This window comes from Phascolarctos cinereus, unplaced genomic scaffold (assembly GCF_003287225.1).
Source record: "Phascolarctos cinereus isolate Bilbo 61053 unplaced genomic scaffold, phaCin_HiC Scaffold_4;HRSCAF=312, whole genome shotgun sequence".
Lineage (NCBI taxonomy): Eukaryota > Metazoa > Chordata > Mammalia > Diprotodontia > Phascolarctidae > Phascolarctos > Phascolarctos cinereus.
Genome location: NW_027555847.1, coordinates 718,498,996 through 718,524,027, shown reverse-complemented (window position 1 = coordinate 718,524,027; position 25,032 = coordinate 718,498,996). Strand labels below are relative to the sequence as shown.

Here is a 25,032-nt window from a genome sequence, read left to right as displayed (position 1 = left end):
AGCAAGCTATTATAATAGCCCAGGTTCAAGATGATGGAGCCTGTATCAAGATGGTAGTAGTGTCAGAGGAAAGAAGGGGGCATGTTGGAGAGATGTTGCAAAGGTGAAATGCTCCTTTCCAAAAGCTAATCAAGTCTGGCTACCCGATACAAACTGATAATCACACCAGAGGGGGCTCATAAACAATAGCCTTAGAAAGCCACCCCCAGCACCTCAGGGTTCCCGGAACCAAGGAGGGGCATAGCAGCTGCCCTCTGGGAAGCCCAACCTGCCCACAGGAGTGGGATTTGGGAGAGAAAGCCCAGAGAATCTGCTACACAATGCATGTATCTTGTACGTACCTAGTTAGCCATTTATTTGTTATGCCCCATTAGAATCTGAGCTCCTTGAGGGCTTTATGCTTTTCTTTGTATCCTCAATACCTAGCACAGTACCTGGCAAGTTACTGTCATTCAGTCATTTCTGACTCCATGAGTCCACGGCTCATACTGTCCAAGGGGTTTTCTTGGCAAAGATTGTGAAGTGGTTTGCCATTTTCTTCTCCAGTGGATTAAGGCAAACAAAGGTTAAGTGACTTGCCCAAGGCCGCAGAGCCAGTAAGTATCTAAGGTCAGACTTGAACTCAGGTTTTCCAGACTCCAGGCCCAGAACTCTCTCCACTGAGCCATCCAGCTGTCCCCTGGCCTGGCCCATAGTAAGCACTTAATAAATGCTTGTCAACTGACTTGCCAGGTGTGTTATGCTGGGGATGTCTTTCTAGTACTGGTCGGGCTAGACGGCCTCTGAGGTCCCTTTGACCTCAGGTTTGATTGAAAAGTTTGTGAGTCTGTGCTCTAATGAAGTAATGTTTAAGGAAGGTAAGTCTGGAAGCTGGGTACAGGGTGCATAGAGCCCACAGCTTGAAGTCAGTCGCGCTATATCAACAGCACAGGCATAAGAGAAGAGGGACAGCGCCCAAGCAGAAGCGGTGGGACTGGAGATACAGGGGCAACACCAAAAACATTCTGAAAAGAAAATCAGTGCTCCTGTACTTGATGATTGGTATTTGGGGATTGGGGGGGGCGGGGAGTAGGCACCAGATTTGTGATTTCACTGGCCCTTCCCTCAGTGAAACTCAGGTTAAATGACTCACCCAGGGTCACACAGGCCATAATGTCTGAGGCTGGGCCTGACTCCCAGGCCATGTCGTGATCCCCTTCACTATGCTTCCTCTCACCTAGTTATATGTGGTAAATAAAGGAGAGGAACGCCTAAAAGTACCTCCAAGGTCAGTGGTGATGGATTTGCACATTTTTCCTCTTAATTTCTATTGTGACCAGAGATACACTTCTGCCTGATGACTGGCCCAGCGAAGCTAACTTCACAGGCATCCCACTCAGAACTTCAGGTCCTTAAGCCTTCTTTTCCAACCAACTGGAGTTTACCAACAGCAAATCTCCCTGTAAGGCAGAATCAGTCCACTAGGAGGGGCCAAATGTAGGTCATCCACCAATAATTAATGCTCTTATACTTACTATTAGTTATTTCTTTAACAATCTTCCTGTTGTATCAAAAGGGAAATCCACTCATGCCTTTGTATAAAAAGTAAAAAGACTGTACTCTAATCAGAATTCCAAAATACCAACTATATGGGCAAAGTCAAGATGGACACAAAACAGCAAAAGCCAGGAAATGAATGACCTGTGGAGGAATTTGATCCCTCTGAGAGATCATGTGAATTAGTAGGAAAGTGTCAGGGTCAACCCTGAAACTATCTTTAACCAATATTTTTGTGCCTGAATTGTGAATTGTGTTCCTGGCAAGTTCTGATAAGACACCACAGTAGCCAGAAGGAAAAATTTGCAAATATTTGAGATAACGTTATTGTTACAGAAAAATGGTCTCTCTCTAGTCATGTATGTTCAAGGAAGAATTCTTATTGAGGTCATGTTCTATTGCTATAACTATTTTGATTTAAATTGCTTTAAAAATTAATTTTGTTGATCATTTTATAATAGCACCTAGTGTTTAAAACAGATCATGAACATTAATTTATCAGTCCTCATAAAAATCCGGAGACAAACATCATCATCCTTACACTGATGACCAATTATACCTAAAGAGATAATACATTATTGGCAAATTACAGCACTGTGATTTCCAATAGATTAGCTTCTGGAATAATGATCTGATTTGAAAAGTCAAATGTATCTGAAAATAAATGTGGACAAAGAGCAATCAATTGGCAGACTATGGAAATACATATTTAGATCTTTCAAAAGAGTAAGCAATAGGCTCAAAGGAGATTTAAGAATGGCTCCCCCAGACTGAAAAATATGTGAGGAAATCTCTCTAAGTCATTTAAATCAAAGATCTGAAGATTTCACTCACATTATTTAATGGAAGGACAAGAAGACAACCACATAGTCTCAATTCCCAGAACAGCTCTTCTGTGACAGAATATTCCGTAAATGGCTAAGTTATGGATACAATCTTCTATTCAATGCAAAAATGTTTCTAAAGATAATTTGTACCTGGCTAACAATATTTGAAACCAAACCTTGATGTTTTCCAACTCTTGCAGAAAAGAGAAAATTTCAAATATTCAATATAGATCTCTACCCTTTTAAAATTTGAATACCAAAAATGATACTCGTGACGCACTCCAGAAACCTGAGTGATAATTACAAGAAGGTGACATCAGAATTTTAAAAAACTAATGGCATCTTAAGACTGCATTAATAGAAACAAAGTATCCTGAAGGAGGCAGATGATGGTGCCAACATCCTCTGCCCTGGTCTTACCACATCTGCTCAGTACTGGGTGCCAAAATGTAAGAGGAACACTGACAACTGGAAACATGTTCAAAAGAGAGTGACCAGGATGGGAGGGCCATGTCCCATGAAGATCAGCTAAAGGAATTGTGGATGTTTAAGCTGGAGAAGACTCTTGAAGGGTGGGAAGGGGTGTGAGGATGATTACTGTCTCAAGTATTTGAAGGATTGTCTTATGGAAGAGGTATGTAAGGGGGACAAAGGCTTTGCTATGATGACAGGAATGCCAGCAGAGGCCACTGGCTTGTGCCCTAGGGAAGAAATTAACTTTTTGCCCACTGGCTTGTGAGTCAATGGGAGATTGTTCTCACTTGATTATGGCAGGGTGAGGTGGGGAGGGGTGTGGGAACAATGATCCTACTGAATGGTTTTTTCTGTTAGTTATTCTGCTAACACGTTGCAATTAAATGCTCTTACAATTTGATTCCTGTCTGATCTATGAGTGGAGTGTACACCAAATGGGTACTAGGGCCATATATTTAACCCACATTTGAATCTGAGTGACCCTAGGGACACTAGAATGGAACAGAATTCCTGGTACAGGCATTTAATTTGTTCTGGTCAGTGGCAGAAAGTAGAACGAGGCGCAGTTGACAGCAGGTACTGGAAAGCGCATTTCATCTGGGTATGACCTTCCTAACAATGAGAACTGGTTAGCAATGGAATATCGGTTGCGTCAGGAAGCCTTTAAGCAACATCTGGATAATCATCATTCAGGGATGTTGTAGAGAGTACTCATGTTCAGTCCTGGGCTTAACTTGATGGCCCCTGAGCTCCCATCAGTTCTGTGATTTCAATTTTGCCTTCAAAAGGGACCCTTCCAAAGAGTACCATGAACAATCCCAAAGAGGAAGGACAGTCTATCTAATGTTAAATTTCAATACAAAATATTGTTCAAAGAGCTCTCTTCTCCATTTGAAAAGGGATCATTTTGACTAGATAGAAAAACAATTAAAATGAAGATTCATCAAGTATCTGTGATTCTGGCAAAGGGGGGAGGGGGACTTTCTCCACTAATGCAGCTTATAACCTCTCTGTAACTTAGTAATTAAGTCTTAGACTTTCTTGAGCCCCAGACAGGTTAAGTGATTTGCTAATAATTGCACAGCTAATAAGTATCAGAGGCAAGTCTTGACTATAGATTCAGAACTCTATCACCCCATGCAGGCTTTTATGAATGTTAAAATGATACACACACAAAAGAGATTTTGTCTGAGAAACTCTCTTGGCTACCCTGAAAGTATCAAGAATCTGAAGATATCCAAACTCCTAGATTGGAGTGAACCATTACTGTTACTATGGAAAAACAAAGCCAGAATAGGTTTCCCTCTCTCTTATATAGGGTGTTCCAAAAGTCTTAGTGCAGGATTGAATTGTTAAGGTTTGAACTGCACTAAGACTTTTGGGACAGCTTCATATCTTTATTCACCATAACAAAATACCCTAGACCCCAAATAAGATATAGGAGATGCACCTCCTTCCCTTCTCCCCGTGGGGGTGGGAACTGGGGTTGTAAAACATTACTTGTCACATTGGACTGGCTTGGTGCATTGGCTGGCGTTGATGAACTATTTCTGTCTCATTTTTTACTCTTTGTTCTAGAGATCGTTCTCTGGGAGAAGGAGGGACAGCAGAGGGACATTCTGGGAAACGTAGGTAATGTAGGAACAAGACAGTCATGTAATATAACCTATACTGAATGCCTCTCAGACCATTCCCTAGATCCTATGTACCTTCTTCCACTTGGCCTGCCCCTCTCTCATCCCAACCCTGTGCTTTTATCTGCCAGAATCCTATGTGTATTTCATTCCCAGTCCCTCCATGAAACTCTTCCTGATCTGTTCCAACTGGAAATGGTCATTCCTTTCTTGGACTTTGCATAAGAGCACTTTGTACCCATCTAATGCTCTTCCCCTGACAGTGCAAGAGAGCCTTCATCTCACAGGTAGGGCTATTCCCTCTAAGGACTGCAATCCTTCTTCTGCCCCTTTCAGTACAAGCTTTCATGAGCTGCTGGTGGCCTGCCATACCTCCCAGATCAGCTAAGCTGGGCATCAAAAACCTATGTACATTTCATCATCAATGTCATTACCCTCACCAGCATTTGCATAGCACTTTAAGGTTTGCAATGCACTTGACAAATAACATCTCCTTTTACCTTCCCAACGACCCTGGGACATGGGGATTATTATTATCCCCATTTTACCATTGAGGAAACTGAGGCAGACAGCACAAAGTGATTTGCCCAGGGCTGCCCAGCTAGTACATGTCTGACACCAGATTTGAACCCTGGTCCTCCTGAACCTATGCCCAGTGCTCGATCCCCTGGGCCACCAGCTGTTCATAATCAAGGCTGCACCAAAGCCTCCCGGCTTCAGAACACCTGCCAGAACTTGAACTTTGCCTTCATTGTTCTGATCACCTCCCTACAATCATGAGATGCCAAGGAAAGGCCTTGGCCTTCTGGTCCCATCCTGTTTTGTGATGTATTATGGCCTTTGGTGTTTGAGTTGCATGGCCTCTCCTACACTGTCAGCTCAAGGGCCACCTCTTATTCCTCTTTGCATCTCTCCCAGAGGAAGGCCTCTTAGCACAACAGGCAATACTCAAGGGAAGATTTACTGAAACACGCAGACAAGAAGAAGTCTACCAAAAGGCGCTGCTCCAGTTCCTCATGACCAGGGTCTTGAAGGCCAGTCCGGCAGGACATTAGCTCTAGCATGTTCTGGGGACTTTGAAAAGCTTCAGGTACAGTCCAATGGTGAACCACATGTCTGTTGCCTGAAGACCAACTAAGATTAGTCGGTAAAGTTGGGTGATGGCTTTTTAGGTTATGCTAATTCCCAACATTTGTCTCCCCAGCTCTGGAAGGGTTTAGAACTGCAGGAATGGATGGGAAATCCACCCCGTTGGAATGACAGAACCTTGTGGTATTTGTAATGTTACTTGGCACTGGGACCTTCACTTAACTTGGGTTTAATGTGGGGGAAATACATGACTCAGGTCTCCAACCAGGACCTTCCCAGACCAGGCAGGCACCACAAATCAAATAATAAATCACTTGATTGAAACCTACAGCAATATAAATAACAGGAAAACCATGCAGTAGGCTCATTCTTGGCCCCACCCCATAAACAAGTATGAACAATCAATATCCCGCTGATTCACATACCTGTGGGGGAAAAAAAAAACACATTCAGCCCTGGGGAAATCCATTCTCTGAGGTAAGGGAGGGATGCTCTGTGCTATGACTGGCAAGCCTCACCAGGGAGCTCCTTGCCTTTGAAATGGTCACAAACTTAAGCACCGGGTCCTTCATACCTGTCCCCCTCTCCCCTGGAGCTCTGACTTCCCAGTGATCAGGGAACTCCTTTAGGCTCCGCAGCCCTCCACTGAGGCAGTTCTCTGGCCACTGCCTCTTGAGCCACTCGATTCTGCTTCACAAATTAGCCCATGGGGCCTGAAGGGTGTTTATATTCTTTGGGCTGTCTTTTTCAGTCACCTCACATTTCTGCCAAAGGGGTCTCTAAAAGCTTCCTCAGGGCAACTACCACAGAGGAGCCCCAGTCCTTACTGGTGGCTGAGTTATAAATGTGCACGGCTCCTCACTTTGTCCACACCTTACTGTGCATGTTTGTGAGGCTAGCACAGCTCCTACAAGAGAGAGAAACACATGAGCCCTCTTCATGGGTCAGAGATTTAGAGCAAGAAGGGACTTCAGAGGTAAGCATCAGAGGCGGTAAGCATCAAATCCAAGTCCCCTGACTCCAAAGGCAGTGCTTTTTCCACTGTACTAGGAAGGAAACAAGCATTTATTAAGCATCTATGATGTACCAGCAGGGCAGCTAGGCAGAGCTCCAGGTCTGGAGTCAGGAAGACGCATCTTCCCGAGTTCAAATTCAGCCTCAGGCACTTACTAGCTATAAGACCCTGGGCAAGTCACTTAAACCCTGTTTGCCTCAGTTTCTTCATCTGTAAATAAGCTAGAAAAGGAAATGGCAAATCATTCCAATACCTTTGCCAAGAAAACCTCAAATGGGGTCATGAACAGACAGACAGGACTGAAAAAAAAAACTGTCTAACCAACAACATGTACCAGGAACTGCACGAAGCACTATGCAAGTATTATTTCATTTGATCCTCACAACAGCCCTGAGAGGTAGGTGCTATTATTAGCCCCATCTTACAGTTGAGGAGACTGAGGCAGAGAGTGACTTGCCCAATTTCACACAGCCAGTAAGTGTCTGAGGTCACATTTGAACTCAGGTCAGTGTTCTATCCAATGTGCCACCTAGCTACTTCCTGGCTGCCTCCCACCTTCAGCTACATCTCTGTTGAAGGACAGTAGTATGGTAAGGCCAGGCCTCGCTACCATTCCTGCTGTCACATCGAGACCCTAGTCTCTTTTGCACGGGCTGAGAGGGTACAGAAGCAATGGGATCAACATCTGAGTAAGGCGGGTGCTTCACAGAGGCTTCCCCCCAAGTAGCACATTCTCTCCCCAAGAGCCCAGCCCGCCGTCCAGCCCGTTACACTGTCGGCATTTAAGAAAGACTGCCAAATCAAGACTGTTGAAAAGCTAGAAGGGGTGCTGGGAAGCAGCCCTTTCAACACTCGTGCTCAAGCTGAGGGCTGCTCCAAGGCCCACTCCAAGACTTCAGGGGGCCTCAGCACTAGCAGGAGAAACTTGAAGACAGCCTAACTTCCAGGCAAAGCCACAGAAAAGATAAGCCTTTGAGAAGAGTGGCAGTGAACAATCTTCTTTCAACTGTATCCTCCTTCCTCCAAATCCCCCTAGACATTACCTTTTTCTCCCCACAAAAGAAGAAAAAAAATCCTTAAGTGTTAGCATGTTCATATTGGTAAATTATAGTCAATTTGTAAAAGTTGTAAAATGACACTGTGATCACGAGGTTACTTTTCAAGTCCACTTATTTAGAAGTTAAACAAGTTCATTAAGATGCTGTTTGTTTTAGTCTTCATCAGAAGGAGAACCAGATAGGGGAATGGCCTGTAACATCCTGGTGTCCATTATTAGTTCTGTGATGGTGTTTTGTTGTTGTTTTTACTACAGCCTACAGAATTTGTCTCCTTGCCAGATTTTCTCAAATGCAAATTTAGGAACACAGCAATGGCCTTGGAATATGAAACGACCTCATCCAGTTTTACGACATGGTTTTCTCCATGTCTGATGGTTACCATATAGCAATAGCATTTTCCCAGTGCAAAACTCATCAGTTTTCCATAGAATCTTATTTTTGGAAAACTCTGAATTTACCAAAGACCTTATCGGAAAAGATTAAGCTAGCTGTAGCACCACTCTCTCAATTTACTCATTACAAGCATCATCTTTTCCACTTATGGAACCTCCACATCCCTGCTCCAGTTTCAAAACCAGCTTCTCACACTAAGATTGGAACAAAATGACATCCAGCCCATATTCCTACATAGAGTACTCATTTTGTCCAGCTTTCTTCTGATGCTAACTTTGTCAATACTTCTTTCTTCCTATTCTAAGTGGAATACATACAGACCATTGCTGCACCTCTTCCTACTAACAATGGCAAGGAAATAACTCTCTGATATAGCATAGTGTGATTCATTCCCAAAGAAATGACTTATTAGGCTGATGGGCTACAGTCATCCAACTTTCTTCCCCCTGGCCCCTACTCAGTTTTTCAAAGGATAATTGCATGCCATGATGCAGAGCACAAAAATAAATGGAATTTTTCCCATTTGGAAAAAAAAAAGAAGAACTTAGTAAAAAGGAAGACGGTTCCATGATGAAGGGAGGTGTGTGGTTTTGGAGGGTGGCAATTCTCTACAGATAGTGAGCCTCCTCCAACGTCTTCAATGATCAGCTCCACTTCCAAGAACGCTGAGAGGTTCCTGCCAGCACTACAATGCATTTAAGCAAGGCACACGTGCTTCAGGAGAGCTGGTGCTCTGAAAGGCCGCACCACAAAAGACAACACATTCGCTCAGCAGAACCAAATGAGCTCGGAATGAAAAGTTCTCGTTCTCAGTGTTGGTTTGTCCTTCGTTCTCCAAGAGGACCGTGGCTGCAGCATGCTGATGCCAGGACTTCCAAACGAATTGGATTTAAGTAAGGCAGAGCTGTGCAAAGTCACCAGCCTCTCTTTCTCCTCCAGAGCCATCTGGGTGCAGTGGCTAGACATAAATCAGGACGGCTGGAGAGGCCCCCTCTTGTTCTCATGCATTGACTGGGATAGAAAGCAAGCCGAAGAAAACAAAACACATATTTGTGTGTGTGTATATACACATATACTTGTACTTAATACTTACACAACATTACCACTTTGGCCTTGAGGTACTTCACAACACAACTTATTAAAACAAACATGTGCATTAGATTGGGCAGCTAGGTGGGGCAATGGATAGAGGGCTGGGCCTGGAGTCAGGAAGACTTATCTTCCTGAGTTCAAATCTGGCCTTAGACACTTACTAGCTGAGTGACCCTAGGCAAGTCACTTAACCCTCTTTACCTCATTTTCCTCATTTATAAAGTGAACTGGAGAAGGAAATGGCAAACCACTCCAGTATCTTTGCCAAGTAAACTCCAAATGGAGTCATGAAAAGTCAGACATGACTGAAAATGAATTATGTAAAGCATGTAAGCATTTTAGACATGAGGAAAATATATCATCTTGACTCAAGATTCCTGGGTCTTGATTCCTGGGAAAAAGACTTGAGAAAAGTGTTTCTCAGTTGTTTGTGAAATGGACACAAAAAACACAGGTGTATCTGGGAAAACAAAATTTCATAGCCTATGACTGCTATCTGAAAATGTTCACCCTATAGAGTGAACATTTTAGTTTCCCAGATAACCACAGTGGACTAAAATCATGTCTCCACAGACAAAACTCAGTAGTGGCATGAGCCACCACACCCCATCTAAAAGCTTCTGGGTAGACTGTCTACACATGTCAGCATTTAGCAGTGGTTTTCAGGCAGGCTTGTATGGATGTCCCTGATTATAAGGGATCGTTTTGTTTCCCCACTCAGACTTATTACCAAGATTTCATACATTCACAGGATTCAGAGTCAACAGACTCTGCTGCAGCTGATGGAAATAAGAACCAGAGAAATTAAATGACATGACCAGGTCACACAGGAAGTAAATAATAGAGTCGGGATTCCAACACAGGTCTCTTGATTCCAAATCCACCTTCTCCATATTGTGCTACCTCTCCACATCTGGAGTTAGAGGGTTCCTAGCCAGATAAAACCATGCCTGCCTTTAGCCAGCATGCCCTGAGCTGTCTTGTCACTGTTCCAACTTAATAGACTAGAAAAGGCTTCCCAGAATATTGCATTGTATGGACATGACCTTATTAGCCAAATGGTCTACAAAACCCTACCCTGTTACAGGATAAAACTTCAACCTATAAGCACTGTAGAACCTTGATGACATGATCAAATATTAATGAGACTTCTAAGGAGTAGGACAGCACACTGTTGAAAGACAGTCAAGTGGCATGTAGGGAAGGATTTTTCAGACTGCATCCAACACAAATATGTTAGGGAACCACAAAATATTTTTCAAGGAGAGGGAAGCATTAGGTATTTTTGAGAAACTTCTCTACTTTTTTATTTTGTCTTCATGTAAGGATATTTTTTCTAATTCTGGTCATTTTACCTTCTTGCATCTCCACATCACCTTCTCATCCCCTCCTTGTGAACTATTTATCCCCAATCAGAATCAAAGATCAAGTGAGAAACAGAAGCGCAGGCAACTGCTGCCGCCCATTGGTGGACAATCTATTACAAGTGTTTAACACATGCCCAGAGAAAATATTCTTAAAAGAAAAAGTGGAGTCTTAGGGGGTTGGAGCAGAGCCAAGACACAGCCCCAGGCTACAAAATCCACAAAAAGAGCTGCCTATAAAAAAAGTGCAGTGGAAAGAACACTGAGTTTGGAAGCAAAGGAACTAGATTCAAATCCTAGCTCTGTCCCCACTTGTCCAATCTCAGGGCTTCTTTGCTCATCTGCAAAGCACAGGGCACTGATCAGACTAGAGGACCTTTAAGGTCCCTCGTGACAAAGCCTCAGATGTCTGCCCACAAATTTACAAACTATGACCACGGAGCAAGGTGAATAGGGATCCTAATTTAGGCAAACAAATTAGACATCTTGAGATTTACTGAGTCATGATGGCATGAGGCCCGGGACAAGAATGTGGCTCTGGAGGGTCTATCTTATTCAAAAAGTCAGGATAGAATGGAGAGAGGGAGGAAGAGGAGGGGCAAGCAGGGTAACTTTGTCTGTTGAGAATATAAATTTAATCGAGGAAATGCTACAACCAAGTAGGAAACACAGTGGGACGGATTATAGTAAAAATCAGTGCAGGGAGAATTGAAGGGCCTTTTCATCAGATTCTATTACAGACTACCCAGGAAGAAACAAGAAATAAGTGAGAAGTTTGGAAAACATTTCGTAAGCCTGAACCTAGAGTGAGTCAAGACCTGAATTCAAATCTTAATTCTGCCCTACGCCAAACATGAAACCCTAGGCAAGTCACTTCAGCTCTGAACCTCTGTTTCTCTCTCCCCACCCTCTCTCTCATATCTACATATGTGTATATACATATATGTGTGTATGTATATACAAATATATATACATAACATTCTTTTAAATTTTTGCCCCATAACTACGATTTCGTTAGTGTAGGGAACGCCCAGTGGCAAAGCTCCCTCTGCCAATCTGGGTCTGGCAGCTATTCCAAACTCCTCCAAGTCTTTGAGAGCTGCCTACCTGGGACATTGAGAGCCTTTTTGACTTGTTAGCCATTATGTGTCCATCCAAGTTAAGTCCTGAACTCAGTCTTCCTAACTTCAAGACCGCTGGGAAAAGTTTTGAATGAAAAATGCAATCCTCTAGAACAGAAAATGAGTCAGAGAAGGGGAACTACCCTCGATTAAGCTGGAAAGACTGAGAGACACATAGAAATACAGAGAAAAAGAGGGTGACCGAGATAGATGCCAAGATCTAGGTGCCCTTAGGGGACCCACATGTGTGTCCCTGTTACTTTCCATGTCATTTAATGTCCTGGCCTTGGTGCTGCTCTCTCTCTGTCTCTCTCTCTCTCTGTCTCTCTCTCTCTCTGTCTCTCTCTCTCTGTCTCTCTCTCTCTGTCTCTCTCTCTCTCTCTCTCTCTCTCTGTCTCTCTGTCTCTCTCTCTCTCTCTCTCTGTCTCTTTCTCTGATAGCTGTTCTCTGTTCCTCTTCATCTCTACCTTTTTCTCAATTTTTCCAGCTTCCTTAAGGTCATCCATGACTTCTGATACAGGAAGCAGTCTGCTGTGGCATCAGCCAAACTTGCAGACATGCAGGGCTTGATAATGCATAGCACAGGAGCGCAAACTGCTCTACCATCCTACCTATGGTAGCCACTGGATCACTTTAACCAAGGGATTTTTCATCATGAGCTAACTGAGGCTATTCCTCACTCTTCCATCAAACTGATGCAAGTTATCATTATGATCAGGAACACCTAGGTGGTGCAATGGTTAAAGCACTGGGCCTATAGTCAGTAGGACTCATTATTGTGACTTCAAATCAGGTCTCAGACACTAGCTGTGTGACCCGGGCAAGTCACTTAACCCTGTTTGCCTCCGTTTCCTCATATGTCAAATGAGCTAGAGAAGGAAATGGCAAACCACTTCAATATCTTTGCCAAGAAATCCTCCAATGGGGTCACAAAGAGTAGGACAACAACCCAACCACATACAACAGTAATCATTCGCCTCAGAGTTACTAGGACTTTGTACTCGCCATGTGACCTTGCATTGTCGTACTCGTGTTCATTTGGCGTCCCCCTCCCCCCTTGGGAGCAGGCGCCATTCCATTTTTGCCTTTGTAGCTGCATTCACTAGCATAGTTCCCGGTATACAGTAGATGTTTAATGAATGAGGACATCAAGCAAAATCCTGCTTTCTCCAGGACCTCAGAATCGATAAGACCACTCTAAAGTACAGGCCAAGACTAGCTGGGGTTATGGGGGAGGGCCATTTAGTGGAGGGAGCATTGGAGTGTTATCACATACTCCGCTTACTAAGTCCAAGCTGTGCCCCCGTACAAGTCTTTTAACCTCAGATGCTCTATTTCCTCATCTTTAATATTAAGGAAAGCAGCACCTGCTCTCTGTCACAGAGGAAAATAAATTGCAAACTGTAAAATGCTATTTAAATATGAGCTATTATCTTCATCGTCAAAAACATTTATCGGTGGGTCAGCTGGGTAGCGCAGTGGATAGAGCTCCGGCCTTGGAGTCAGGAGGCCCTGAGTTCAAATCCGGCCTCAGACACTTGACACTTCCTAGCTGTGTGACCCTGGGCAAGTCACTTAACCCCGACGGCCTCACCAAAAAACAAAACAAACAAACAAAAAGCGTTGATTGGCCCCTGGTATATGCTGGACACTGTGCTGGGAGCTGGGTGTACTAAGACGCCTGAAACATGATCTCTGTGCTCAAGGGGAGATCTAGGTGACAAGGCAAGACATATAAGAGAAAGCTCAACCCAGCACAGGACACCAGAGTACCCAGTGAATGATAGCTACGCAAAGTCCTGCCAGAGCACCGGGAAAGCTGGCATCCCTGAGGCCTGGGTGGGGTCAAGGGAGAGGAAATAGATCTCTGAGAAAGGGGACGGGTTCCCTAGAATCACAGAAGCCACTTGGCTCCAGACTCCCTTCTTCAGCGTCGCTGCTTATCCAGTGGGATATTCCTCAAGCACTGAAAGGGATTTAAGGTTAGGATTAAGGTCACCCTGAGGTATTTGGGGAATGGCCAGCGCTGCCCGCTTCTGAATCTCTTCGATCATTGGGACGTTTTTCCTTACATTAAGCTAAACTCCGGTTCCTCGCAACCTCCAACCATTTTTCTCAGTTCTTTTGGAATCCCAGGGTCTAGCGCAGCACTTCTTAAAGCATGGGTCACAACCCCACGTGGGGTGAAGTGGAGAACACTTAAGAAGCCCTGGTCTAGAGCGATCTCTAGAGGCAGGAAGCAATGCACATAGTAGGCAGAGAGTTGGCTTCAGGATCAGTCCCATCTCTGACACGAGTAACTAGGAGACTCCAGGCCAGCCTCACTTAGCCTTTCATTACCTTGGGCAGCTCCCTCCAAGGGCAGATTGCTGAGCAAGTAAAGGAAATTTCCACATTGCAGGTTCCCTGTACTATACCAGTGAAATCACCAATCCAGTCCACATACAAAAGTGGGGAACGGTGATACAATGACAAAGAGGCAACGATCCTTTCCCCTCAAAGGGTTTACATCATACTGGGGGAGAGGGAGGGAAATACGACCTATCTACATATAAAGAAATACAAAACAATGCCAAGAAACAAAGGATAATAACAACTAGGGAGTTCAGAAAAAGGTTTGTGCAGGAAGTAGTACTTGAACCGTGCTTTGAACTACATTAAGCAGAGGTGAGAAGAAAGGACATCTCAGATATGGGGGAGATTTGTAGGAAACAGCATGCTATGAACAGGCTATGAAAAGGAGTTACAATATCCTAGAACGTCAGAAAAGGAGGGGCCTTAAATGCCAGCATGGGATGATATCAGAAGCAAATTAGGGAAGCATGGAAAATGTTACCTGTCAGATCAAAGGATAAGGGAGGAATTCATGACCAAACAAGAAATAGAGGATCAGGGAACAGAAAATGAATAACTTTGATTACATCAAATTTAAAAGGGTTTGCACAAACAAAACCAATGCAACCAAGATTAAAAGGAAAGTAGGAAAATGGGGGGGGGGTGTTTTACAGCCAGTGTCTCTGATAAAGTCCTCATTTCTCAAATATATAGAGACCTGAGTCAAATTTATAAGAACATAAGTCATTCCCCAGTTGATAAATGGTCAAAAATATGAACAGGCAATTTTTAGAAGAAGAAATCAAAGCTATCTATATTAAAATGGAAAAAAAAATGTTCCAAATCACTACTGATTAGAGAAATGCAAATTAAAACAAATCTGAGGTACCACCTCACACCTATCAGGTTGACTAATATGACAGAAAATGATTAATGTTGGAGAGCATATGGGAAAATTGGGACACTCATACATTGTTGGTGGAGTTGGAAACGGATCCAACCATTCTGGAGAGCAATATGGAACTGTGCCCAAAGGGTTTTCAAACTGCACATACTCTTTGATCTAGTAATACTGTTATTAGGTCTGTATCCAAAAGAGATCAAAGGAAAAGGAAAAGGACCTACATGCACAAAATATTTATAGCAGCTCTTTTTGTGATGGCCAAGAATTGGAGATTGGGGGGATGCCCATCCACTGGGGAACGGCTGAACAAGCTGTGGCATATGATTGTGATGATACTGGCATGCTGTAAGAAATGATAAGCAAGACGGTTTCAGAAAAACCTGGCAAGACTTACGTGAGCTGACACAAAGTGAAGTGAGCAGAATCAGAACACTGTACAGTCCCAGCAATATGATCAACTGTGAATAACTTAGCTATTCTGATCAATACAATGCTGAAAGACAATTCCAAAGGACTTATGATGAAAACTGCTATCCACCTCAAAGAAGGAACATGGAGTCTGAAGGCAAACTGAAGCATAATTTTTTCACTTTATTTTTCTTGCTTTTTCTGTGCAACATGGCTAATATAAAAATATGTCTTACGTTACTTCACATGTACAATTGATATCACATTTCTTGCCTCAGAACCTTGTTTTGAGGAATAAACTAAATAAGCTATATAAAACACTTTACAAAACATAATAGAACATAAGATTTTTTCCCCAAAAATAAATAAATAAATGTCATTGGATATGAGGAATGGATTGATGGCATATGAAGAAGGAGGGAGAGGAAAGAGTCAAGAATGGCTCCAGGGTTGTGAACCTGGAAGCTGAAAGGATCACACAGAATTTTTCATTTGGAAGGCACTTAAGACCACCTAGTTCAAACTGTACCTGAATAAGAACCCCTTCTACAGCACCATCAATCAGTGGCCATTCATCCTCTGTTTGGAGACCTCCAGGGAGGGAGAGGTTGCCTCCTCCACTCTAGAGGAACCTATTCTATTGTGGGATGACTCTGATGGTAAGGAAGCTTTTCCTAGTGTTCAAACCAAGATGAGCCTCTTCACAAGTTCAGTGAACCAACTAACCACACAGTGAAGGACTTGATTCAGGAGTGCCGTGGGAAAGTAGATTCTTATCCCTGAATCAGAGAGTAGCAAGGTGAGTAGGGGAGTGAGCCTAAAGGAAGTCTCCCTGTCTCTGTCTGCCTGTTTCTTTCTCTCTCTCTCTCTCTCTCTCTCTCTCTCTCTCTCTCTCTCTCTCTCTCTCACACACACACACACACACACACACACACACATACACCCCACACACACTGACCATGTTATTAGAAAGACTGAAACAGTAAGAGATAATGCATCCCACCAGGGGCAGAGAACAAAACACTGAAAGACAAACGCAGAATAGCACGGACAAACAAAGACGCCAAAAAATAGCCACCCAAGGGAAGAGGAAACTTTAAGGTGCGTGACCCCTTGCACTAGAAAAGAGTGTTGGCTGTGGACTCAAGAAAGGACTTCCAGTAACCAGAAGTTTTGAGTTACCCTTTTATCACATGTGTTCCTTACATGACAATCTCACTGCCATTGTATTTTAATTTTGTGCTCACTCTGTGAACCCAAAACATTTGGGGAAATTTTTTGTACAAATTATCCTCTTACCATATATAACATCTTAGTAACTACCTTCTGTAAAAGCTAATTGTCTGTCTGGCTGGTTGTTAATGGGAAGTACTCTGGTGGGGGCTCATTAGAAATAACAGCCAGAAACTCAACCTCCCTAGGTTACTTGAGAAAGTAATAGTTAGCTGTCCTCTGAGGACCAGGCCACCAATAGGAAAGGGAGTTAGAGGAGTTGTACCATGGGATTGGGGTACACTTATGGGGACCTTGCCTGAGATTTTGAGGTACATGGCATTTTCAAGGACATACTAGAGATTCTCCTTCCAAGTTTCTCCTTCCTAGATACCCTACTTCGCAGGGATCCACTAGAAAAAAAATTAGCATTTTAAAATTTTTTGTTTTATGCTATAATTAGTTTTCCAGTGTGTTTCTTTACAAGAACAGTTTGTGTGTGTGTGTGTTGACTTTTGCTTGTTTGAATACTTAAGTATTAATATCTGTTGTATTATTGTACTTATTTTTCAAAATCACCCTATTTAGTCACACACTACAACGATCATGAGCAGTATAGATTTTACGTCTCTAAAATACTGGTACCTAGCAATTCATCTAAAGTACACTATGATAGTTCACAAATGTTCTTGCTTTTACTTTTACTTTTAAGCAGATATAACTGTTTACCTTGTGTGTGAGATTCCTACGGACTTCAGGTCCATAGGATAAGCTCTGTCTGCTGACCTAGAAGCCTTGGGTAACCACCTCCAAGCGATTCAAGTTTGGGAACCCCCACATATTGTTCAGGCTTTCCTGAATTTTTTTTCCTTTTAAATAATCTGCTTGTCCTAGTGAGGAGTAAATTAGAAGCTCTATTTCAATTGCCCTGTGCATTGGTAGGGATCCTTTGAGGAAATTTGAGGATCCCTATTGTGAAGGGACCCAGATGAAATTGTTATTTGGACGTCCAATGGGATCACTTTATATGTGCAAGGGATCTCTGGAGACATTTGGTGTGCCCTACATAGAATGGGACACCTGAATGTTTTGTTCAGACCTTCATTTGGATTTGCCTGTGTGCTAAAGAGAATCATGGAAGAATTTTCATGCAGGACAGTTTGGTTTCTCCCCCGAAGGTGAGGGGTGTGACTTTCAGCCAGCCCCAGATCTTTAATCCTTTCAGAGGAATTCTGAGAATTCTGGAAAGCTTCCTTTTTTTTTTTCATTTATTGTTTTGGATTGAGGAAGGCCTCGGCAAGCACCAAGACAAGTGTTAACCTGTAGGGATTTTGTTATGTGATACGTTGATAGGCTTTATCACCATGTATTTGGAAATATTGAAGAATATTAATTTCCTGTTCTTTTATGAACTATGTCACATAGACCTTTCTAAGACTCTTTAATGCAAGGCACTTGAAAGAATGATACTTAAGTCACCCCAGGATCACAAAGAACTTTTACAGATTGGAAAAATGGACAATGACTTGAAAGTACACTCCAATGATGTGCAGAGGACAGCAAATATTTAGTATGGTGGAATAGTGTAATAGGATGGATTAGCCAACAGAGGGCACAAATAATCTCCCTACATGACTTCAGTCCAAGTGCTCATGCAGAAACATGGGGAAAGTTGGATACTGGTCATGACGACTCAATGATTGTTACTGAGTGGTGACAAAAAGTCTTCTAGGTGGCTGCATAGCCAAAAGAATTGATGATAACTGCCCTGACTCCCACCCAGTACCTCAAAAGAGTCCTGTCTCTTCATAGCAGCAAAGAAAAGAAAATGAAAGGTGGGCTGATCACCCCTTCTGTGTGCACACTTAGTTCTAGCCCAACCATTTCTGAGCATCAGTTCTGGCTCCATAACCTATTAGAAGACTTCTTGTCATCTAACAGTACCAACCTGCCTCATCATAGTGGGAAAATGGCTTCTGCCAAGTTTCCATGTGGTGGCGTAGACTGAAACACAGGCACAAAGGCATGGCCCTTCATTGGCCAGTCGATCCCATTACATTTCCTTTATGAAGTAATTTTTCTGGGAATAGGATTCCACAGTTGAAGTTCTTACAAACTCATACCAAAAAGACATGAGGAAAGTAGGATGTGAGAGAGAATAGAGATCTAGACACACTCTGGGCTGAGAAAAGGAAGGAGTAAAGCAATTGTCTGTCAGAAGTTTCACCTTGAATGAGAGTCATACAGAGTCATCCAAAGAACAAAGAGAAAATACTTATGTGCAAAATGCAGTAGGAAATGGTCTTAGAAGTGGAAAAGAGTAGAGAAGTAGATGGAGTGAATTCATATTTCTTGGAAAGGAGTGCTACAGATGAATGGCATTCAAATGAAGAGATGAGATCATTGGGGCATGACATGGGAAAGACTTATTTGGTCTGAAAAAAGGGAAGAGTAATCAAAGAGAGAATAACAATAAATGTAAGATCAAGGAATCTAGGCTTTGGGTGGGAGGGAGGAGGGTAGGGCTGGGGAAAAGAAAATTAGAATCAGATAGATGAGTGCAAAGTAAAGGGGCCTAATGCTATTTAAAATAAAATTTTATATTCTGACGGAAGGAAACACAACTTAACAATTATAACCCTAAATGCAAATGGAGTAAACCTGCCATTTAAACAGAAGAAAATGACATTAGAAAAGAAAACCTAACAATTCACTGAATTTTTTTAAACCTACATTTAAAATATAAAGACATTTATAGTTAAAATGAGGTAATGGAATAAAATTTATTCTGCTTCAGGCAGTTTCAAAAAGGTAAGAGCTGTAAATATGATTTCAGATAAGGTAACAATAAAAATAGATACTATGAAGAAAGACTAATAGGGAAACTATATTATGCTTAAAAGTACAGGTACCACAGACAATAAAATAATATCATTATTACATATATATGCACCAAATTACATAATGCTTAAGTATTAATGGAAAACAAATGGAAATGGAAAAACAAATCAAAATGCAAAAATATCTTGATATTAAAATAATAATTATAGGTAGTTTTAAAATTTCTCCCTCAGAACTCAATAAATATAATGGCAAGAAAAGCAAAGAAGGAAACAATAGATCTGAAAAGATTACCAGAAAAACTAGATGTGGTAGGCCTGCTGCCATTCATGAATGGGAATAGAAAAGAACATACTTATTTTTCAGCATGCCTTTACAAAAACTAATCATGTGCTAGAGCATGAAAATTATAGATTAATCTGTTATGCTTCCGCTGAAGTAAAAAAAAAAAGCCAGGGTAGAAATCATGATCTCAGACAAAGCAAAAATAAAACTAGATCCAAAGATAAGCAGGAAAACTACATCTTGGTACAACAGAGAAAGAAGTAATATCAATACTAAACATATATGCGTGGAATGGTGTAGCATCCAAATTCTTAAAGGAAAAGTTAAATGAGTTACAGGAAGAAATAGACAGTAAAACTATACTAGAGGAGGACCTCAACTTTCCCCTTTCAGAACTAGACAAACTTAACCAAAAAATAAACAAGAAGAGATTAACAGAATTTTAGAAAATGTAGATATGATAGTTCTCTGGAGAAAAATGAATGGGAATAAAAAGTAACATACCTTTTTCTCAATGGTACATGGCACTAAGCAAAAACTGATTATGTGCTAGAGCAGGAAACCTCACAATCAGATGCAGAAAAGCAGAAATATTAAATGCATTCTTTTCAGATCATAATACAATAAAAATTACACTCAATAAAGGGCCACAGACACACAGATTAAAAATTAATTAGAAATTAAACAATCTAGGGGCGGAGCCAAGATGGCAGAGTGAAAGCAGTGACTTGCTTGAGCTCTCCCCCAAACCCCTCCAAATACTCATAAAAAATGGCTCTAAACAAATTCTGAAGCAGCAGAACCCACAGAAAGACAGAGTGAAGCAAATTTCCAGCCCAAGACAACCTGGATGATTGATCAGAAAGGTGTATGGCGCCAGGCTGGGAGCGCAGCGCAGCGCGGCGTGGGCAAGCAGGCCTCAGAGGACTGAATCGCGGGCAGCTGTGGAGGTTTCCAGACTCCTCAACCCACTAATACTAAAGACAACTTAGAAGGTCAGTGGGAAAAGTCTGTGTCTGTCAGTGCTCAGAGAGGAAGGCGGGGTTTCAGCTCCATTCCCCAAGAGCCTGGTCCTGGGGGGGCAGCTACTTCCTGAGCTCCCGGCCCACAGACTGAGGGGGAATCCAGTGGCTGATCAGAGAGGGACTGCAGGGATCTCTTTGCCAGTGCTGAGGCAGGAATCTCTTGCTTTGCCCGTGTGTGGATCTGGGTCACAGTTCTGGGCGGCGGTGCTGGGGTAAGGAGGAGCGTTGGAGTGGTGGAGCTTGGAGTGGCTGTGGAGAGGAACCCCTCCTCACAGTTACGGGACAGAAAGGAATACTTGTGGTCACAGGCCAGGAAAGGAGTAAACACCTCACCCCTTATCATACCACCTTGGAAGAACTGAAAATTTACAGGTCCCTACAAGTATCTCTGAAAACAGCTATAAATCCCCTGAAGCTTGGGACAGTACACTCTCCACATTGGAAGCAGACTCTTACCTTAACAAGGAGTTTAAAACTCAAGTAATTGGCTGGGATCATGAGCAAGCAGCTCAAAAAGAGTCAGACTATATTATCTTACTTTGGTGAAAAAGAAGATCAAAATATACAACCAGAAGAAGACAACAAAATCAAAGCTCCTACATCCAAAGCCTCCAAGAAAAATATGAATCAGTCCCAGGCCTTGGAAGAGCTCAAAAGGGATTTTGAGAAGCAAGTAAGGGAAGTAGAGGAAAAACTGGGAAGAGAAATGAGAGTGATGCAAGAAAATCATGAAAAACAAGTCAACAGCTTGCTAAAGGAGACCCAAAAAAATACTGAAGAAAATAACACCTTAAAAAACAGCCTAACCCAAATGGCAAAAGAGGTCCAAAAAGCCAATGAGGAGAAAATGCCCTAAAAAGAAAAATTGGCCAAATGGAAAAGGAAGTCCAAAAGTTTACTGAAGAAAATACTTCCTTAAAAATTAGATAGAGCAATTGGAAGCTAGTGACTTTATGAGAAATCAAGACCCTGTAAAACAAATCCAAAAGAATGAAAAATTAGAAAACAATGTGAAATATCTCATTGGAAAAACAACTGACCTGGAAAACAGATCCAGGAGAGAGAATTTAAAAATTATTGGACTATCTGAAAGCCATGATCAAAAAAGAGCCTAGACATCATCTTTCAAGAAATTATCAAGGAAAACTGCCCTGATATTTTAGAACCAGAGGGCAAAATAGAAATGGAAAGAATCCACAGATCTCCTCCTGAAAGAGATCCCCAAAGGAAAACTCCTAGGAATATTGTAGCCAAATTCCAGAGTTCCCAGGTCAAGGAGAAAATATTACAAGCTGCCAGAAGGAAACACAAGTACTGTGGAAACACAATCAGGATAACACAAGATTTAGCAGCTTCTACATTTAAAGGACCGCAGGGCATGGAATATAACATTCCGGAGGGCAAAGGAGATAGGATTACAACCAAGAATCACCTACCCAGCAAAACTGAGTATAATCCTTCAGGGGAAAAAATGGTCATTCAGTGAAATAGAGGACTTTCAAGCATTCCTGATGAAAAGACCAGAGCTAAACAGAAAATTTGACTTTCAAATACAGGACTCCAGTGGAACATGAAGAGGTAAACAGGAAAGAGAAATCATAAGAGACTTATTAAGACTGAACTGTTTACATTCCTGCATGGAAAGATGATATCTGTAACTCATGAGAACTTTGTCAGTATTAGGGTAGTTGAAGGAAAAAAATTCTATGTATGTATATATAGACATAGATAGAGGGCACAGGGTGAGTTGAAGATTAAGGGGTCATATCTGGAGAATAAAATTAAGGGATGAGAGAGGATGATACTGGGAGAAGAAAGGGAGAGGTAGAAGGGGGTAAATTATCTCACAAAAAAAAACAGAAAAGTCACAGTGGAGGGGAAACAGGGGAAGGTGAGAGGGAACGAGGGAATCTTATTCTCATAGGATTTGGCTTAAGGAGAGAATAACATACACATTCAATTGGATGGAAATCTGTCTTACCCTGCAGGAAAATAGGGGGAGAAAGGGACAAGAGAGCAGGGGGTGATAGAGAGGAGGGCAGATTGGGAAAGAGGGTAATCAGAAGCAAATACTTCTGAGGAGGGACAGGGTCAAAAGAAAGAATAGAATAAATGGGAGGGCAGGACAGGATTAAGGGAAATAGAGTTAGTTTTTTACAACATGTCTACTAAGGAAGTGTTTTGCATAACTGCACATGTACAACCTATATTGAGTTGCTTGCCTTTTCAATGAGGGTGGGTGGGGAGGGAGGAAGGGAGAAAATTTGGAACTCAAAGTTTTAAAAACACATGTTTTAAAAAAAATGTTTTCACATGCAACTGGGAAATAAGAAATACAGGAAATGGGGTACAGAAGTCTATCCTGCTCTACAGGAAAATAGAAGGGGAAGGGGATAAGAGAAGGGAGGGGGGAGAGATAGAAGAGAAGGCAGACCAGGGGAAGGGGTATTCAGAATGCATGCCATCTTGGGGTGGGGGGAGGGTGAGAAATTTGGAACTCAAAAACTTGTGGAAGTGAATATTGAAAACTAAAAAATGAATTCATATTAAGAGAAAAAAAAGAAAGAAATTAAACAATCTACTCCTAAAGAATGAGTGGGCAAAAGAACAAATCATAGAAACAAACAATAATTTCATTAAAGAAAAGGACAACAATGAGACAACATACCAAAATTTATAAGAAGCAGTCAAAGCAGGACTTACGGGAAAATATATATATATATATCTATATCTATATATATATATAGATATAGATATATATATCTATATCTATATATATATCTAAATGCTTACATAAATAAAATAGAAAAAGAACAAATCAATGAAATGAGCATGCCACTAAAAAAAACTAGAAAGAGAGCAAATTAAAATTCCCCAATTAAACACCAAATTGGAAATCCTGAAAATCAAAGGAGAAATTAATAAAATTGAAATTAATAAAACCATTGAACTGGTTTTATGAGAAAAACCAATAAAATTAACCACTGGTCAATTTGAATTTTTTAAAAAAGGAGAAGACCAAATTACCAGTATCGAAAATGAAAAGGGTGAACATACCACCAATGAAGATAAAATCAAAGCAATTATTAGGAGCTATTTTGCCCAATTATATGCCAATAAATCTAACTAAGTTAAATGGATGAATATTTACAAAAATATAAATTGCCTAGATTAACAGAAGAGGAAATAAAATATTTAAAGAATCCTATCACAGAAAAAGAAATTGAACAAGCCATCAATGAGCTCCCTGAGAAAAAAAAAATCCCCGGGACCAGATGGATTCACAAGTGAATTCTACCAAACATTAATTCTAATACTATATAAACTACTGGGGGGGGAAAAGGCAAAGAAAGAGTCCTACCAAATTCCCTTTATGAAACAAATATGGTGTTGATACTCAAACCAGAAAGAGCAAAAACAGAGAAATAAAACTATAGACCAATTACTGTAATGAATTTTAATGCAAAAATTTTAAATAAATTACTACCAGGCAGATTATAGAAATATATGACAAAGATTATACATTATGACAGGTGGGATTTATACCAAGAATACAGGGCTGGTTTAACATTAGGGAAACTATCAGCATATTTGACCATATCAATACAAATAACAACAAAAATTATATAATTATTTCAATAAATGGAGGAAAAGCTTTTGACAAAATACAATCCTCATTCCTATTAAAAACACTAGAAAGCATAGGAATAAATGGAGCTTTCCTTAAAATGATAAGCAGTATCTATCTAAAATCACCAGCAAGCATTATCTGAAATGGGGATAAGCTAGAAGTCTTCCCAATAAGATGAGGGGTGAAGCAAAGATGGCCATTATCACCACTATGAGGAGGAGGAGGAGGAGGAGGAGGAGGAGGAGGAGGGAGGAAACACTCTTATAAAGGAAGCAAGACCTGAAGAAATTTTTCCACTTCTCAAACAGACCAGACAACAGAAATACAAGAAAGGCAAATAAATACATTAACCACCAACAGCATCGAATTAACAACAGGGAAGCCATTCAGAGATTTCTTTCTAAATGTATGCCAGGAGACAAGAGTGAAAGCAGAAGTCAAATATAAGTTATGGAGAAACAGGCCTGAAACATCACAATCTAAACCTCACTGCGTATGGGTAAATCACTGTTTTTGTGGGACCAAATTACAGAATGAGAGGGCACATAAAAGGGAGGAGGGGAAGAAGAAGATAGAGAGGAATGAATGATGTATTTTAATTAAGTCAAAGGCTAACAATGAAGAGAAAATAACTCCTGCAGTCTCTCAGGAAGAGAACCTATCAGAGAATGGGTGAAAAGGTAAAATGAGAAATTAGAAAAGGGGAAAAGAAGGAGGGAAACCTTGTTCCAGTGGTGGAAGAGGGCACCGCTGATGAATGTTCCTATGAGAGAAAAGAGATATTATATA

General features: G+C 41.5%; 1 protein-coding gene across 3 annotated transcripts in view; it reads right to left on the bottom strand.

The window, feature by feature from the left end:
* The window catches only part of HORMAD2 (HORMA domain containing 2), a 57,716-nt gene that overhangs the window by 2,815 nt on the left and 29,869 nt on the right, over nucleotides 1-25,032 (bottom strand). The window contains exon 11 of one of the 3 annotated variants that reach the window (XM_078154409.1): nucleotides 7,657-9,037. The exons of the other annotated variants lie outside the window; for them this stretch is intronic. Coding sequence (XP_078010535.1) covers nucleotides 8,996-9,037 — 42 coding nt within the window. The 3' untranslated portion in view covers nucleotides 7,657-8,995. Of the gene's footprint in view, nucleotides 1-7,656; nucleotides 9,038-25,032 lie in introns of those variants that run through there. 3 annotated transcript variants of the gene reach the window in all.